Below are 19,380 nucleotides of genomic sequence, written 5' to 3'. Positions count from 1 at the left end.
TACACCCTCCATGTTTCTCACTTGGAGATGTCTTCTGAATTTCCACTTGCTTAACAAAGAAAACATACCGTTGGGGATTCTGTGCTTATTGGCAGTATGTAGCCTTGCCCTGCATTCAGGGAATTTCCTTAGTTAATCTAATTGCAGAAGGTTCCCTACAGATTCTGTAACCAATGGACAATGATGTTCTAAAGTAATGACATCTTAAAACATTCGTTTTTAAGGGCCCTCCTAATGCATGAAAATTAATGTTAAAGTCATATGTCAATGGCTTAATTCCCTTGTCCAAAATATTATATCAATAAAAATGAAACCTGCCTGTTTTCTCTACTCCCATTCATCTGGGAGTCCTAAGCCACTACCGTCACCAAGAGCTGTACTTCTGAAATATATCACTATTGAGTCATTGTCTTGTAAAATTTTTGAATCTCCTTCTGATATTTATAGTGCTGCCCTGTACCTGTGCATGTCTGAAAAATAGATTATCTTGTTAGAGACGTTGTGTTTACTTGAAAGGTTTCAGACTCAGTAGTGCTAGAACTACTCCTGTTGTTTCTTTGATCCTGTTGCATGCAATCCTCCTCTTGGAGATGAATTCCTCTGACTGTCCCTTCGCTAAAACTGATCTGGCTCTTGGTACTTGAATATCGGTAGAAAAACTTTCTGGCTGCATGCTAAAATAACACAACTGGGAAAATATTTTTATTAGCTTATACAGTTTACTAGCTGTGTCAAAGCTGTGCATCTGCCCCATCACGAGACAGCTTCTACTTAAGATATTTTTTGCAACAAACAACTCTCTTGAATGCACCTATAATCCACAGTTTCCCATTCTGGAATCTCCACAAAATTCTCCAAGCACTACAAAAGTCACCCTTTAAACCCCTCATATGGCTTCACTCCAGATTCTTTCTTTAAAAGTGGTTTTCCTAGCAGCCATCTCCACCACACAGAGGGTTTCAGAATGCAGCGATCTCTCTGTCAAAGACTACCGTTCCATTTTCCACAGTGCTTAAGTAATTTTTCACCCAGACTTAATCTTTATCCGCAAGGTCTTCTGTATGGCTTAATAAATGATCTTACCTTTGCCTCAAACCATCCCACTCTTATGAAGTGGGCTTGGACATCAAGGAGGATCTACATCTACATCTCCCACGCTCAGGTCATTAAACAAGCCGCTACTGTTTGTCTCCATTCACTTCTCTACCATGAGGAAGAAAGTATCTAATTCTTTTCTATCCACATGGATCAAGACTTACATTGGCACTCCGCTTAGTCACTCCAATACACTTCACAGCACACTCCACTGAATAAGCTGCTTCTATCATGAGAACTGTAGGTCACATGGGCCACAGAAAAAACATTCGTAGACTTATATGCTTTGGAAGAAGCCACTTTTGGGAATGAGTGCTCCAGTATATCCTCCCTAGTTTACCGCATAGCTACCTAAATCACTAAGCTATATATAAGCTAATTATTTTGGCATAGGGACAAGTATTGTCAGTGCTCCAAAGTGTATAAAGATCATTGCTGCTTGGAAAACCTCCAGTATATATGTTGAGCCCAGTGATACTGAGTGATAAGCTCAGAAGCTATTGCCATAGCCAGTGGCGTAGCGTGGGGGGTGCAGGGGGGGCCGGCCCCACCGGGCGCAACATCTGGGGTTAGGGCAAATCCACAGGTTAGGGGGCGCAAATCCACGGGTTAGGGGGCGCAAATTACTTGCCTTGTCCCGGGTGCTGACAACCCACGCTACGCCACTGGCCATAGCAAAAAATAGGCAACATGATGTGTATTTACTACTGCAACAAAATGGTCTTGAGTCGTCCCTCTCTTTGGGTCAGCCTTGTAATAAGCCCACATATGATACTAGCTCAAAATAATTCGGAATCAGATTTCAATAGAAGCTACTGTAAGTGTTTATGTGTAAGTGGATGTGTGTTTTATCTTGTGTCTTAAATTCATGCAAGATTAATTGTTTTTAGAAGCTTCTGCCTGAACTGATCTAAAAGAGTAATGGAGGAAACCTACTAAAACCACTATTAACAGCACCTAAAATGACTTGGAAATGACAACGTTTTACGCATTATGCTAGAGAATTGAACTGAAAGCAGTCAATTGTTTCCGATAAATTTCAGCACATGCTTTTGAACAACAAGCAGAGCAAGGAAATATTGCACCAGTTGTGCTCAGTGAGCTCAAAAGTCAAAGGTTCAGTTTAAAGAGGAAAAGTACACGGAGAAGTGGCCTCTTTCCTCTCATTTTTACTGTGCTTGTACATGTACCCTTTCACGGTGCACCACTTGATAGTTCAGCTTATTCCTATGGAAACTAACTGAACAAAGCTAAGGTTTCAGTGGGCATTTGTAGAAGAAATGTTGTAACATTTCAGCCGTAGAGCAGCTAAGCATGCTGCCTTGCTTTCAGTGAAACCACAGTTGATCACCAGAATGGGTTCCAAGTCGCAGATGTTCTTGGCTGGTTTGCTGCCTAGGTTGCTTTGCCAGACAGACAAACTCTTTAAACTTGGAAAGTGACTAATAAAATTGCCTTTCAGCCGAGTTTCCTTTTGTGTGCTGAGAGTTCTGTCTTTGGTGTCCTGGATGGTGAAGGTGACATTGCCAAAAGGGCACTTTCCTTAAGATTTACCGTAGGTCCACTGTTAAGATGGGTGGTGCTGTTGCCATCATTGACTTGAAAAGGATTAGCCACACATGGAATGCTTTCACTAAGCAGCAATTTATGTTAAAGAAGGTGTTTTACAATTCTACTAGTTATCTAATTCAATCATATTCACTATTAAATTGACATGTGACATCACTGATTTAGTTTATAAGGTCCTATATTCTATCAGCCTTATAAAAAGCCATAGTGTTTGTTATATCAGTTCTGTCAAGGGAAAAAGCATTGGCCTCCTAAAATCCCACAGTAACAGAGAAGATGCTGGCAACTTGTCACTACTTCTAAACATACTTAGTTTGTGGTGGATTTAAACATGCACTTTCAGTGACCTGCAGTGTGGCTTTCACTAAACTCTACACAAATGAGATCATTTTCAGGAACAACCACATCAATAATATGCTATCAATAAGTAACTACAGGGTAAGTTTTCAGTTGTATTCAGAAGTAAGCACCAATATCTGCGCCAGAACAGCAGTATACGGATTTGAAAAATAATTTCTTTGAAATAAACCGATCACCAGGAATGACCAAACATTTATCCTGTAGCATTTGTTTCTGTGCGTGAAGAGTGAGGGTTGTACTGTGCAAATGAAACCAGAAAACATTTGTAGTAATGTGTGACTCTAAGTCAACAGTTGTTGGTTATATACATTATGCCCATTGAATTAGATGGCTTTCCAATATGGAATTTTCATTGGAAGCACTATCATCTCCATCCACGCATTCACACATGACGTGTCAGTGGAAATCCATCCGATACAACAAACGCCTTAGAGTGGCTTTAGTCATCTCCCTGGGGAAGATGAGGACCCTGTTGTAACTGGGGCAGGTTTCCCAGAGGAATTTGCCTGGCGGAGAAGCTGTCTCAAACTCCAGTTTCAGGGGCTCTGGCTATCCAGATTGATAGTCTGTTTGAGGCTTGGTATGTTCATTTATTTATTATTGCATTCATACCCCACTTTTCCTCCAAGGAGCTGAAGGTGATTGTCAGGGAACTGCCATCAGTGACGGAGGGAGAGAGCAAGCTCCAGAGGGATCCCAGAGAGCGTCCCGGGATTGGGAGAGGCAGCCCATCTTCTGGGGAAGGGAATCAGCGTAGCTCCAGTGGAGAAGGGGGGCAGATGGGGGAATCAGAGAGGGGGTCACATGACTCATTACCGGGGACCAGCGGGGAGAGGAAGGGTCCTCTGCTGCCTACGCCTTCCTTGCGCAGAAGGCTTCCGCGCAGGGAGAGTAGGAGGAGACTGGGCGTCAAAGAGCTTCTTTGCTGGAAGAAGTTTAAGAAACGCCCACTGACGGATTCTGCCAGCAATTGAGACAGCCACGGGTGAGTGGCTGTCCGGACAGGAAAGGTTCACTCAGGCAACCCAGCCAGGTGTTGGCACAGGCTTACGCACGAGCAACCCATAGAACCATTACAGTGATGTATATGGTTTCCCCCCTTCCCATCGACCCTGTTTGTGACTCACCCAGTGTCACCCATGAAACTTCATGAACGCATGGGCATTTGTATCCTGGACTCCCAGGTCCTGCTCCAGTACTGTGATAATGATAATTAATAATAATTTTAACTATCATAACAATCATCATAATCATAATAATTTATTTACACCCTACCCATCTGGCTGGGTTTCCCCAGCTCCCAATAGAATATTAAAAACACGATAAAACATCAAACACTGAGAGCCAGTGTGGTGTAGTGGTTAAGAGCGGTAGTCTCGTAATCTGGGGAACCGGGTTCAATTCCCTGCTCCTCCACATGCAGCTGCTGGGTGACCTTGGGCCAGTCACACTTCTTTGAAGTCTCTCAGCCCCACTCACCCCACAGAGTGTTTGTTGTGGGGGAGGAAGGGAAAGGAGAATGTTAGCCGCTTTGAGACTCCTTAAAGGGAGTGAAAGGCGGGATATCAAATCCAAACTCTTCTAAAAACTTCCCCAAACAGGGCTGCCTTCAGATGTCTTATAAAAGTCAGGGAGGTACTTTGTTACTTAGGTAATTCCCAAGAGGTTATATCAGACTAAACAAGAACAATTCAGTCTTCTTTCCTATTCTTCCCACTATTGTTAAAAATATAATTACTATTTTATTAATTCCACTGAGTGTATTTAAAAACCAGTAAATTAATTTTGTAATTCCTATCATGCTTATTCAAAAGTTAAACTGAAATCACTGGGAATACTTCCACATGAATATAAATCTACAATCCTTTTTTGTTCAATATCTATGGAAACTCACATTCTCCCCCAAAGCAACATTGACAGTTCTCTAGCTGAAGGGTCACCCTCCCTCAAATAGATGCCTTTTGACTTGAAGGGTAAAATAATTCCAGTCCCCTGCTTAAGATAATATCCTATTATAATCTCCTCACTGCATGATTCTCCTTGAAGGAAGAACTGATAGACAGATTCAATTTTTAATTCCACTTTTTCTCTTTATATTATCCATCTATTTATTTATCTGTTATTTTCTTAACAAAAATATTCAACAAGAAAACTCTTATTTCAAAGTATGGAAGCATTTTGTTTTGATGAGGCTCCATAATTTTGGAAACTTGCGCTAAAAATAATAATAATAGAAAGCAAAGAACATCTCTTAATTTACATGATAATGAATTTGCATCTATCAAGTTAATGTTTTATGTTAGGTTTGATTTTAGTAATGACATTAGAAAAGAGTTTCTTTGCTTTAAAAATATTTTAATTAATTACAGAATTTATCATTTCATCTTTAATTCAGAAAATTGCTTCATTCTGGGAATATTTATTCAATTTATCCAAATTCCTGTAGCTAGATTTAATTTCAAAGCAAGTATTATCCCTCTCAATAGAACATTTTCAGGAGAACACATATATGGTTAATAAATCTAATTACCACCAGATGGTTTCCTAGATTTTAACATGTGGTAAAGTATTTCTGGGTAAGGCTTCCCAATTCAAATAATTTCCTCTGGAGTACTTTCTCAAGATGCAGTATATATTTTGCAAAACCTTCTATTTTGAGTACTGCTTGGCTGGCACCCCTGCCCGAAGGCTTTCTGCAAGTGTGCTACCTGTGGGGAGAAACACTAGTAGTTGCTTACTTTTCTGTATTCAGCATCAAGTCTCTTAAAAGTATATCCCAGAGTAAGATGGTACTGGAAGCACATCCTACTAAGTGATAGTTAACATTCACTGTGGTTTCTATGGTTATGAATTTTTATCTGAATGAATGAACTCCCCATTGATAAGAAAAATCTTAAGAAATTACTGATGTGGGAAAGGTTTAAAACACTTATCTCTAGCCAACCAAGTGGCTCAACCCCCCCCCCGCCACCTTTTTCAATGGATGAAATGTAAACTTTGTGCAAGCCATTCAACACTCAGGACAAAACTATAAGAAAGAATTAGACAGATAACTTGTTCAAAAACTAACAATAATCTAAAAACTGTGTTACTCTAGATCCTGGCTGATTAGGAGAAAGTAATGACAACCTACTACTTTGACTTGGGGTTGCCTGTAGTATGTATGAAAAGGATCTAGAGGGTCTTAGTAGACCATAAGCTGAACATCAGACAACAGTGTGATGCAGCAGCAAAAAAAAAAAAAAAGCTAATGCTATTCTAGGCTTCATCAACAGAAGTATAGTGTCCAGATCAAGGGAAGTAACAGTGCCACTCTGTTCTGCCTTGGTCAGACCACACCTGGAGTACTGTGTCCAATTCTGGGTGCCATAATTTAAGAAGGATATTGACAGGCTGGAATGTGCACAGAGGGCTACCAAGATGATCAAGAGTCTTGAGGCCAAGCCTTAGGGGAAATGGTTGAGGGAGTTGGGTGTGTTTAGCCTGGAGACAGGCGGGACGCAGATGGCGCTGTGGTCTAAACCAGTGTTCCCCAACCTTGGGCCTCCAGCCGTTTTTGGACTACAATTCCCATCATCCTTGACCACTGGTCTTGCTAGCAAGGGATGATGGGAGTTGTAGTCCAAAAACAGTTGTAGGCCCAAGGTTGGGGAACACTGGTCTAAACCACTGAGCCTAGGGCTTGCTGATCAGAAGGTCAGCGGTTCAAATCCCCGCGACGAGGTGAGCTCCTGTTGGTCGGTTCCAGCTCCTGCCAACCTAGCAGTTCGAAAGCACGTCAAAGTGCAAATAGGTACCGCTCCGGCGGGAAGGTAAACGGCATTTCCGTGCGCTGCTCTGGTTTCACCAGAAGCGTCTTAGTCATGCTGGCCACATGACCCGGAAAAACTCTGCGGACAAACATCAGCTCCCTCGGCCAGTAAAGCGAGATGAGCACCACAACCCCAGAGTCATTCATGACTGGACTTAACTGCCAGCGGTCCTTTACCTTTACCTTTTTAGCCTGGAGACAAGAAGACTGAGAGGAGATATATGATAGTCATCTTAAAATATCTAAAGTGCTGTCACATGGAAGCTTGTTTTCTGCTGTTCCAGAGGGTAGGACTCGAACAAATGGATTCAAGTTACAAGGATAGAGATCCTGACTAAACAGTAGGAAGAACTTTCTAACAGTAAGAAGTGTTAGACAGTGGAATAGATTCCCTCAGAAGCTTGAGGACTCCTTCATTGGAGGATTTTAAGGAGAGGTTGGATGGCCACCTGTCATGGATGCTTTTGTTGATATTTCTGCATTCCAGGGAATCATAGAATCATAGAGTTGGAAGAGACCACAAGGGCCATCGAGTCCAACCCCCTGCCAAGCAGGAAACACCATCAGAGCACTCCTGACATATGGTTGTCAAGCCTCTGCTGAAAGACCTCCAAAGAAGGAGACTCCACCACACTCCTTGGCAGCAAATTCCACTGTCAAACAGCTCTTACTGTCAGGAAGTTCTTCCTAATGTTTAGGTGGAATCTTCTTTCTTGTAGTTTGGATCCATTGCTCCGTGTCCGCTTCTCTGGAGCGGCAGAAAACAACCTTTCTCCCTCCTCTATATGACATCCTTTTATATATTTGAACATGGCTATCATATCACCCCTTAACCTCCCTTTCTCCAGGCTAAACATGCCCAGCTCCCTTAGCCGTTCCTCATAAGGCATCGTTTCCAGGCCTTTGACCATTTTGGTTGCCCTCCTCTGGGCACGTTCCAGTTTGTCAGTGTCCTTCTTGAACTGTGGTGCCCAGAACTGGACACAGTACTCCAGGTGAGGTCTGACCAGAGCAGAATACAGTGGCACTGTTACTTCCCTTGATCTAGATGCTATACTCCTATTGATGCAGCCCAGAATTGCATTGGCTTTTTTAGCTGCCGCGTCACACTGTTGGCTCATGTCAAGTTTGTGGTCAACCAAGACTCCTAGATCCTTTTCACATGTACTGCTCTCAAGCCAGGTGTCACCCATCTTGTATTTGTGCCTTTCATTTTTTTTGCCCAAGTGCAATACTTTACATTTCTCCCTGTTAAAGTTCATCTTGTTTGTTTTGGCCCAGTTCTCTAATCTGTCAAGGTCGTTTTGAAGTGTGATCCTGTCCTCTGGGGTGTTAGCCACCCCTCCCAGTTTGGTGTCATCTGCAAATTTGATCAGGATGCCCTTGAGTCCATCATCCAAGTCGTTGATAAAGATGTTGAATAAGACCGGGCCCAAGACAGAACCCTGTGGCACCCCACTAGTCACTCTTCTCCAGGATGAAGAGGAACCATTGATGAGCACCCTTTGGGTTCGGTCAGTCAGCCAGTTACAAATCCACTGAGTGGTAGCATAGTCAAGACCGCAAGGGAGTTGGACCAGAATGACCCTCAGGGTAACCTTCCAACTCTACAATCCTATGATTCTAGTCACCTGTCCACAGGACTATAGACTATATATTGCCATTACCTCTAATGATTGCTTTTCAAAATTATTACATGTTGGTTTCATAACGCTTTTTATTCATTGAAATTAACTTTATTCTTCCCCTTCCTTGTTACATTGCTTAGGGAAATTATCGCTTTATGAAGCTTTTACTTGCTCGTAGAGCAAACTGGATGAAGAAGGATTTGGAAGAAATCACTCCGTTACACTTAGCTACACGGCACAAGAGTCCTAAGTGCTTGGCTTTGTTGCTTAAATACATGGCACCAGGAGAAGTAGATACGCAGGACAAAAACAAGGTAAAATCAGACTTGTAACTTTTACTGTTGCTGAAACCTCTGGCTCCTCTTAATGGTCTCTGTGTCATCTGACCAGAACAAACATTGGAACTTTCTTTACTGCCAGGGAACTGGTACTTGTGCCCCTCCCCAAATCAGCTGCACATGCTATGAAAGGTAGAGACTTTGCATTCACTTCCATGTGGGATCAGCATTTCAGTTAGCCATCAGTTTTCAATTCACTCCATCAGACTACTGATTCAGGATTGTCACTTTGAATCAACTCCCTTTTTCATTGTACCAAGTAATGCATAGTGGATATCGTTTTGTATCCCACTTTCTCATGTCATTGTGCGCTTGGAATGAATCCTGAACTCCCCTCTGTGTTTTATGTACAGCATACTTGAGATCATTTCTGTGCAGTTGGTCGCATCCAGAGACTAAACAGAAGTAAACCCAGAGCCTCTGATAAACCAGCATTCCCTCACTTTCGACTGTCCTCAGTCTCCATAATTTGTAAATTGTTCATTTTACATGGTTTCTGAAGTTCACAAAAGCAGAATGTTTATTTCATTTTACTGTGCATCTCTTCTAATTACCCCCAGCAAACTGCTCTTCACTGGAGTGCCTATTACAATAATCCAGAGCATGTGAAACTTCTGATCAAACATGATTCTAATATTGGAATCCCAGATATTGAAGGCAAAATTCCACTTCATTGGGCTGCTAACCACAAGGATCCAAGTGCAGTTCATACTGTCAAGTGCATTTTGGTAAGGATTTCTTTTCAAATGAATACCTATCTGATCTGATGTACCTTTTTTTCAGTGGCAGTTGTATGTAGGCACCACAAAGAGTACCTGGAATCGTTTTAGGGCTCATAGTCGTAAGGGTTGTCTCTGTCACAAGAGACACTCTAACGTCCTTTTGAATGCCTCCCAACTTCACTTATTAACGTGGATTCACACTGGTGCTGCTAGATTTGAGAGAGCCCTGGGCAAGGTGCCTCTTCTTTAAGTCCATTGCCATCCCTCCCACCCCAGGTCAAATTGAAGCCTGGCCAGCAAGCACCTCCCTAACGTAATTTTGGGTTTAAATGTCTTGAGTACATGCAGCTTTCATGTAACCTCTTAATTGTAAAACCATCCTCTCATAGCTGCTACGATCTCTTAATGCTAATCGCACCTTATCTACCTGGCACTTTTGCAACTAGGATGCTGCTCCAACTGAATCTCTGCTGAACTGGCAAGACTACGAAGGACGAACTCCCCTTCACTTTGCAGTTGCTGATGGGAATGTAGCTGTTGCTGATCTGTTGACCTCCTATGAAGGTTGCAATGTCACCTCTTATGATAATTTATTTCGAACTCCCTTGCACTGGGCAGCTTTACTGGGTAAATACTGAGTGACTAAATTTCTAAATTTCTTCTTGGGTATATATATCAATTTTGTGGAACTCGAATTTCCTAAATTGGAGCTTGAAACATTGAAGAAGTTTGACTGGTGTGAAAGAGGGGGAAACAGGATCATAAAGGCTGCTTTATCCTAACTCTGACTATTGGTCCAGCTAGCTCAGTATTGTTGACACACTTTGGCTGGCAGCGGCTCTCCAGTTATCGGTCTTTCCCAGTTATAGCTGAAGATACTAGGGATTGAGATTCAGACCTTCTCCATGCAAAGCACGGACTGTACCACTGATCTACAGCCCTCCACATAACATGCAGTGCGACTTGGCGAAGGAGAATCTTGAGGTTGATTAAGATGCACACAGATACGGTTGCTTGTCAGATTTGTACGGTTCTAGATTTAGCAGTCATACTGCTGATCTGTCAGTGAGGGAAATGAGCAGATAACATGTTGTTGAACAGCCCAAATTTGCCAGCTTTGCTCGGCTTTTTGTAACTTCCTACTTCCTACTTATTTGTATCAATGCTGCATTTTACAGAGCTCCATAACTAAAATAGATAGGTCCCTGCACTGATGCACATGCGCTGGTGGAAACAGAGATAACAACATCCTCATAGGATGAGGGAAGAAATCTGGAGCACATATAGTGAGCTAAGTAATATGTATTCTGCTCTCTCTTTTAGGCCATGCGCAGATTGTCCACCTTCTTTTGGAAAGAAACAAGTTTGGGACCATCCCATCTGACAGCCAAGGGGCAACACCTTTACACTATGCAGCACAGAGTAACTTTGCTGTACGTGAAACAAACAGGTTATGTTGAAGTATCTCTGATTTGTATCATGGGATGCTGGAGCCAGCGGGGTGATGCAGGCAGGAGCAACGCTTTGTGGGAAATGGGCACCTTCACCTCAGTTTTTTCTCCTGCCTGACGCAGCAGAGCGTTCTCCTCGGCTCTCCTGCTTCAGATAAGCCTCGACCCCCGCTGTTGGATTTACTTATTTATTTTGTTTATTTTTTCCATTAAAACCTAGTTTTTCTGCCCCTGGCTTTTGACTGTGGCTGAGGCACTTTTTGGCCGCCGCTTGCAGGGTGCAGTCTAGCTTCCCGCGCACCGCCTCCCATTTCTAACTCGGTCACCTCCATTGCTGAGGTCACCTGTCTTTATTTTCTACAAACTTCTTGTATGACAATTTCTTCTGTTGCCACCTCAGCATCGGGCGAAGCAGTTCCTTCCTGCCTGGCATCCCCGCCCTCCCCTCTCCAGCCCTCTCCGATTGCATTTCTCTCAAAGGGCACAGGAGTGAGTGGCAAGAGGCTCTTCTCCCCCTCCCGGTACGTTTTTAACAGCGATGGGAGTGTGTGGCTTGGCAGTAGTATACCACAATCTCCCGGTTCGCTGCTGTGGCAACTGAGAACATGGCAGTTGAGTTCATCCACTCCCCCCACAGCAGCTTATTTAAACGGCCTGAATAGTTTTAGCCCTTTAAGGGACAGCTGCATTGCTTCTGCCATTCCTCCCCTGGTTCATGGAGTGACAAACGGAGAGGGATTGTGAGCCTATTGTTCCTCCTCCTAATTAACCAGGTTGCAATGGAATTAAGTGTATTGAGTTGCCCTTTCTCTCTGTGTGTGCCTATCTCTTTCACTTAGATATGGACATGGAGGACGATTGGAGTGAGGGTTCAACCCATGAAGAACCCATATCTGATATTTCAAGAGGCCAGCGCCCCCATTCTGAAGCGCAAAATAATGCATGCTCTTGAGTTAACTTCTCAATCAGATAAAGCTACATCTTCCAAGCCAGAGAGTGATGTGTCTTTGTTAACTGACAGTCACTCCTCTTCCAATTTTATGCTAGCTCCTTCTATTTTGAAGGCTGTAACCAAGGCTGAGCTTGACGCTCCTATGCGTTCTAAAAAGAATACTATCTTGGCAGACAAGTTATATTCCTTAGACCCTGAGTATTTGGCCTATATTAAAACCCCGTACTAAATCTTTTCTCTCGGAATCTGGTTCCCCATGAGGCGGACACCCAACTCCGTGACATCACAGACAAAAGACTTGAGTGGTAGTGACTTGTTATGGTATGTCTCACCCCATTGGTTCCAGCATCCCACAATACAGATAGAACAATTAGTCTTACCTGGTGGAGATTTGGGAGTGGGATGTTGGCACCAATGGGCCCCACCCTGGGGTGCTCTACACTGATGGAGGTTTGTGGCCTGTCAGTTCTTTATTTCCCTTACTCACAGATACCTAACACTGTTCCTTTCGCTTCATCGAGCCAAGAGAGAGGGGGAAAATAGGCAGGGAATTTTATTCTTTCAGGACTCGGTCGATACTTGCTGCTTGGCGAATCTGAAAAGCTGAGGGGAACAAGCCTATTTTCCGCAAAGCTTTGCTCCTGCCCGCATCACCCCATTGGCTCCAGCATTCCACTCCCAAATCTCCACTTCAGGTAGCACCAATTGTTCTTTTTTCCAAGTCCTGTCATTAATTGGCCTGACTTCTGGTGAAAACACTTTTACACTAAGGTGTGTTGGCAGCGGATAAAAGAACATTGTTAAGAAAATGGAGATTTGGGCGATGTTTCTATTCTTATGGTGTGCACACACTTCTTTTGTTGCATTGTTACCTTTGATCAAAAAGGCTTTGCCATGTTTTTGAATCAATATGGAAGCCTGTTTTCCTTAGGCAAAGTGGAATAAATGTTTACAACAAAAGATAGCAATCCTGCTTTCCAGGTGCTTTTGAAATAAAAAGCTATTGTCCAATTCCAACTAAGCCAACTAATTACAGTTGCTCAGAGCAGACCCACCGAAATGAATGAACCCAAGTCCGTTAAGTTGCCCGCCAGGGCACTGCCTCACCCCCCCCCCCCCCCCCAGGATTCTGCCGCCTGAGGCAGGCTGCTTCCCTCTGTCTCAGGGGCAGGCTGGCCCTGGATTGGGAGGAACTGAGGAGTAAATATACATCATGAAATATATCATGTTTTGGTATCCACCCTAAAACTGTCAAGGTCTGATTAAGAAAAGGATCAACCATCTGGTATTGCTGAGAGCCTGAGCGGCAAAATGCGTTTTCTCATGAAGAAGAGTAGGTCTTTTACTCCATGATTAAAGAGAAGGTTTGGTGTAGCGGATACAGTGTGGGAAGCATGAAACTTTGGCTCAGCTTAAATAACGCTTTTTACCTTTTTGATTAAGGGCTTGTATAGCCTTAACAGTTTGTTCTGTTGCCTTTTGGCAGGGAAGGAAGACAGCAGCATTGTGAACATATGTCAAAAGCCAAGAAGTTTGTATGCACATCTACTTTGTTGTGCCAGGGAAGTAATATCTAGGACAGGTCTTGGTCTTTGAAAAGAGAGAGAGAAAGAGAGAGATGAGAGAAGGGAGAGAAGTTTATCTGCATCTTCTCCCATCGAGGCGTAGCTTACCAGGGGTGCATTCCAACTGTCTTTCAGTAAAACATGATGACTTCATTGCATATTAACAAGTAAGGATTTGTTGCATGCCATACAGTGCAACAAAATGAAACATCTCGGAATCTGTTCACACAATATTTTACTTGTACATGTGAACAGTCCTGACCATTCTCGGGCACATGTCCTGCAGACAAACATAAATGTGTACAAGGTGATTATGGAGATGGCTGGCTGGCAGCAGTTCCCGTCACGTGGTTTATGTGGTACGTTTGTCCATCTAAGTTATAGCTGGGGATGCTTTTTCATGTACAGAACAATATTGTGCGAACCAGTCCTCAGAGAGCTTTAAAAATAAAGTTTGAGGAACTTGTGAAAATATCTAAATTCAATAAACAGAACGAATGCTGCTGTGGATACATTTGTCATCATGGAGGCTGTATTATACATTTGTATGAATTTTGTGTCATACACAGCAGTGAAGTACAATAATGGAAGCCTAGCAAATTATTTAAAAGGCTTGGTAGTCTTTTTAAAAATTAAGAAAGAGAGGCTAATTTGACTGAAATCCACAACCCACTTTTTCACTTTATTAGGAATACTAAACAGTTAGGGTTGTTGTTGTTTTTTTAAAAAAAAGAGTGAAGCCTAATAGGTTTAAATAGTGTTGAGGACTCAGAATCCCCCAATGCTCTTTTAATGGCAATATTTCCAAACCATTGTGAAACTTGTGATGTTTCCTTGAAAGGAAGAATGAAGTTTTCTTGCTTAAGCAAAAAATCCTTGCTATGATGTGACAATAGTTTGATTTGTGAACCCTAGAGCCATATATTATTTTCATTTCAATACCATCCTTATTCAGAGAAGATTTGTGGTCTAGGAAACCGTGGAAGCATTTTTGAAGCATCCTTCTGTGAAAGATGATTCAGATCTTGAGGGAAGAACATCTTTTATGTGGGCTGCTGGGAAAGGCAGCAACGATGTCATCCAGACAATGCTGAATTTAAAATTGGACATTGATATCAACATGGCAGACAAATATGGTGGCACAGGTAAGAAAACTAACATACTTTTGAAGTTCTTATAAACTTGGTAGGTGCACTACTGTTTTGAACACTCATGTATGCAATATGAATTCTGGATTCTCTAAGGATGCATTGTACAAGTATTGTACAATGAGCAAAAGATTGTATTGAGCAAAATAGGATGGATTGTAGATTAATCAAAAGGGAGAATAGTTGCTGTAGGTTAATGCTAGAATCCCTCCCCAAACCCCCATCCAAGAGGGACTATTATGTCTTGAACAGCAGTTTCCCTCCAAGCTGCATGGCAAAACTGTTTTGGAAACTGATAGAAGTTTCAAATGCAGTCCATTTTCCTAATGGCACTGAGGAGGTGGGGAACGATTTTTGCATTCAAGCCTTTGGACACAGCTAAGGCAGCTCTTCAGAACCTGGTCTGAAAATTCAAAAAATGTGATGATAAATGGAGATAAAGTTTACTAACTAAACTATGACTGGTTGATATACAGAATCATTGGATATACAACATGAACATGGCCATAAACCTTTGGATGGCCATAAATCTTTTTTATAGAATAAGTATAATATAGCTATGATTAATGATTAAAGGAATGTTAAACATGATGGTGATATTAGGGATGAAACTTTCTGAATCAAAGAATACCCCCAGATCATGGGCTTACCCCAGAGGAACTGCCGTATCATCTAGAGCAGGATGCACACCAAATTCCTGGACACAGACACTGCTGACCAATAATGCTACCCTCTTTTCAGGATTGAGCTTCAGTTTGTTGGTCATTAGTACTGCCTCCAGAAAGCAATTTAGAATTGATACCACTTCATCTGGTTCAGATGGAATAGAAAAGTAGAGCTGGGTGTCACCTGCATTTTGATGGCACCAGGTTCCAAATCTCTAGCTGTCCAAACCCGTGGCTTCTCACAGAACATTATCAGATGCTTGTATTTGACATCTCACTAGAACCTGCACTATGTGTAGTGTCAAAATCGTGTCTTATCCTCCAGATGCCTTGCAAATTTGTCACAGCAGGCGTCAGGTTTGTGATGGCTCCTAGCTGTGACTCAAAAGCCAGCAGCTCCCTCAAAATTCTTGAAAGCTCTGCTGACCTGCTGAGGAGTAATGGGATATTCTTATGACATTTGGAACCCAAGAGTCAGTTGGTTAGGAGAGAGAGAGAGAGAGTTTTGTTTCAGTTAGTGTATTTGTTATAGTAGTTCTGTGTATGTTTGCTGAGTGAAGCAAGTATGACAGTGTAAGGCAATTGTATCTGCATACTTTATTGAACAGATCATTTCCTATGCTTATGTATTTAGTTATTCTTGAAAACTCAATAGAATTTTTTTTTTAAGCTGCTGGACAGTTGCTCAATGACACAATATTGGTAGCAAAGTGAGCCACCTTTGCTGCCATCACTGTCACATGGTAGATTCAATTATGTTCTCTTTTCTGTGTTTGGTCGGTCTTGGTGTGAGACTTGCACTCCATCTGTCATCCAACTGCTTCGTAGTTCAAAGTTCCACAGAAAACCACTGAACTTTGGACTTCACACCACTGGAGAGGGTGCCCTGGAGCTGTCATGGCTCTTTCCATCTCACCATTCTAGTGAGACCATAGCTTCAACAGGAGCACCAGCAATGTCAGATTCCACAAGTCTTCTGCCAGAGCATAACAACTAGTCCTCTACCTCTGCAAGGCGAACAGTCACTTCCTGTCCATGTTTGACCAGAAAGTAATCTGATAACTCCCCCTGCAGCTGGAAAACAACTAGCCCACTCTAAAAACACAGCAGGTATGCCTCATGATGTATTGAGACAGACCAATGGCTGTCATGGCTTAATGAAATCCTGAGCTGGCCCTACTAAGGCAACCACAGAATAAATATTGAAGTTCCCCAGAACTACAATCTGGGGGCACTCCAACACCACATCTGTGATCACCTTTACAAGGTCACACAGTGCAGAAGGATGGACGTTACACCAGCAGAATCACTGTTCTGTCTCTGTCTCTCTCTTTCCTTTTAGCAGTAACAACTTTTCAAAGCTGGTACCTAAGCAAACTGGCTTTCTGGCAAGGAAGATGGAACTCCTGTGGATGATGGCAGCTCTACTGCCACTGTTCTCTTGACCCTCCAACCTGTCTTTGTACCTGAGCCGATACAGCTAGGTGAACCCAGGTCAGCCCAGTGTGTCCGTGCCTTAGTAATGCATTCCAGATAAGTCGCCTCATTCACAGTTGTCATGACTGTGATTAGGCCACTTCCATGGGTGTCAGTCCATGAGGTAGGTAGATGGACTATATCACCATCTAATGTATGAAGGCAGGAAATGCAAATAGTGCTGAGGAGTGCACAGCCCCTTTGAGTTGTGCCTTCATCCAGGATAGATCTCTTAGTCTTTGCTTCACATGCTATTTTTCTCTTATGGTGCATCTTGCATTTCCTGTGAACGCAAGGGAGTGACCTTTTTTCTCCATTTAGATTCAAGAATGAAGGCAGCTAAATACTGGAAACTTCCTAGAGCCCTCACTAAATTGGGATGACATGAAAGAAAATGACCAGTGTCACTAGTGGAGTAACTTGCCCACCAGAGCAGACTTTTCATACATTTATCAAATCAACATTTATTCACAAAAGTTTGGTTGTTGTTGTTGTTGTTTAGTCATTTAGTCATGTCCGACTCTTCATGACCCCATGGACCAGAGCACGCCAGGCACTCCTGTCTTCCACTGCCTCTTGCAGTTTGGTCAAACTCAGGCTGGTAGCTTCGAGAACACTGTCCAACCATCTCGTCCTCTGTCGTCCCCTTCTCCTTGTGCCCTCCATCTTTCCCAACATCAGGGTCTTTTCCAGGGAGTCTTCAGCTTCACGATCTGTCCTTCCAGTGAGCACTCAGGGTTGATTTCCTTAAGAATGGATAGGTTTGATCATCTTGCAGTCCATGGGACTTTCAAGCGTCTCCTCCAGCATCATAATTCAAAAGCATCAATTATTTGGCGATCAGCCTTCTTTATGGTCCAGCTCTCACTTCCATACATCACTACTGGCAAAACCATAGCTTTAACTATACGGACCTTTGTCGGCAAGGTAAGATGCTGTCTAGGTTTGTCATCGCTTTTCTCCCAAGAAGCAGGCATCTTTTAATTTTGTGACTGCTGTCACCATCTGCAGTAATCATGGAGCCCAAGAAAGTAAAATCTCTCACTGCCTCCATTTCTTCCCCTTCTATTTGCCAGGAAGTAATGGGACCAGTGGCCATGATCTTAGTTTTTTTGATGTTGAGCTTCAGACCATATTTTGTGCTCTCCTCTTTATATTATTAATTAATAATATAATAATTAATAATATTAATATTTGGTACTCATCAATTATTTTTCTCAATCAACAATTGGCTATACAAGGACCGCCTTGTGTGCACAGCAAGCTCTAGAAAGTTTGCTTTTAAATATTTTACATGTATGTGCTGAAGTACACCAATGGAAGGTCCCACATTGTTAGTAATCATTAACTTTTGATGTGTTGGTACTTGATTTATGCTCTCCTCTCCCAAAAATGATGAAAAGAAATAAAAACCATTTAACAAGTGCAGAACCCTCCACTTGCTGACACTTATTTTCACTTAGCTATTCTTCTCAAATGCTTTCCTCCTCAGCCGAGCTCTCTTACTGGAATGAACCTCAACTAAAATAAAAGTGTTTGGGGAGTGGAAAGCTGCAGGTGCAGCAGTTCTGCACTCCTACCCAACCCTTGCTCTTAAAATTAGACTCTGACTCTCTCTCTCTCTCTCTCTCTCTCTCTCTCTCTCTCTCTCTCGGAGGTTTTACTCTTTAACCACACAGAATTTCCATAATCATGTCTCATTTGGCAATTTTAAATTTGGAAGAAGTTGGGCTAAAGTATATAATATCCAGCTGCACATGTTTCCAAAAGGGTCTGTGATACGGATGCTAAGAAATTTGCTTAGTTGAACCCAGATCTACCATTGCATTTGAGTCCATTCAATTCAAGTTTTAATAGAATTGCAAGACATTTGTTATTGTCTAGCAAAATGATACCAAGGGAAAAGAATGTCGATTAGTATCGTAGGAGCAGCACAGGGGCAGCTTTATAACTTTGCCGTCACTATATACAATGGAAAGGGATCTAAGTGTTGGTGGAACAAAGGTTTCATTGTGACCAGCTGGCTGAAGAATCTCTTCAGTCACTGTGACTCCCTTCAAGAAAAATGAGCTTACTAGGAAATACTGAACAGAGGCTTGGAAGCAAGTTGCCTGCGTCAGAATGAATGATGGAGGGGGAGAAACCAGGCCTTGCTGACATAGCTGCTCCTTTATTTAAATGTATTGTTGCAAACATCTCATGCATCAACCAGTTGAGTAGTTTACTGCCTTGTGCTCCACAAGTGTAGTGCTGAAAAACAGGATCTGGAATGTACAGTAGGGTCAGGCCATGCAGCCAAGTTCCTGCAGCAGGTGGCAATTTTGCCAGACTTCTTTTTTTCTAAACAGCCAGTAACCCGATTAGATTCTTTTCACCAACGTAACTTAAGCTTTTTCATCAGCTAGTGCAATTTATTTGTTGTTGTTGTTGTTTAGTCGTGTCCGACTCTCCATGACTCCCTGCACCAGAGCACGCGAGGCGCTCCTGTCTTCCGCTGCCTCCTGCAGTTTGGTCAAACTCATGCTGGTAGCTTTGAGAACACTGTCCAACCATCTCGTCCTCTGTCATCCCCTTCTCCTTGTGCCCTCCATCTTTCCCAA

At 42.6% G+C, this 19,380-nt stretch overlaps 1 protein-coding gene across 3 annotated transcripts in view; it reads left to right on the top strand.

Annotated features, from left to right (window-relative positions):
* INVS (inversin) overlaps positions 1–19,380 on the top strand; it is a 64,908-nt gene that overhangs the window by 25,325 nt on the left and 20,203 nt on the right. For all 3 annotated transcript variants that reach the window (XM_028702156.2, XM_028702155.2, XM_028702158.2), the window contains 5 exons: positions 8,604–8,777; positions 9,362–9,529; positions 9,970–10,150; positions 10,847–10,956; positions 14,465–14,636. In XM_028702156.2, coding sequence (XP_028557989.2) covers positions 8,604–8,777; positions 9,362–9,529; positions 9,970–10,150; positions 10,847–10,956; positions 14,465–14,636 — 805 coding nt within the window. The remainder of the gene's footprint in view (positions 1–8,603; positions 8,778–9,361; positions 9,530–9,969; positions 10,151–10,846; positions 10,957–14,464; positions 14,637–19,380) is intronic.

This window comes from Podarcis muralis, chromosome 13 (genome assembly GCF_964188315.1).
Source record: "Podarcis muralis chromosome 13, rPodMur119.hap1.1, whole genome shotgun sequence".
In the NCBI taxonomy this organism is placed as follows: domain Eukaryota; kingdom Metazoa; phylum Chordata; class Lepidosauria; order Squamata; family Lacertidae; genus Podarcis; species Podarcis muralis.
Note: the sequence above shows the minus strand (reverse complement) of the source record. Positions and strands in the feature narration are given on the sequence as shown.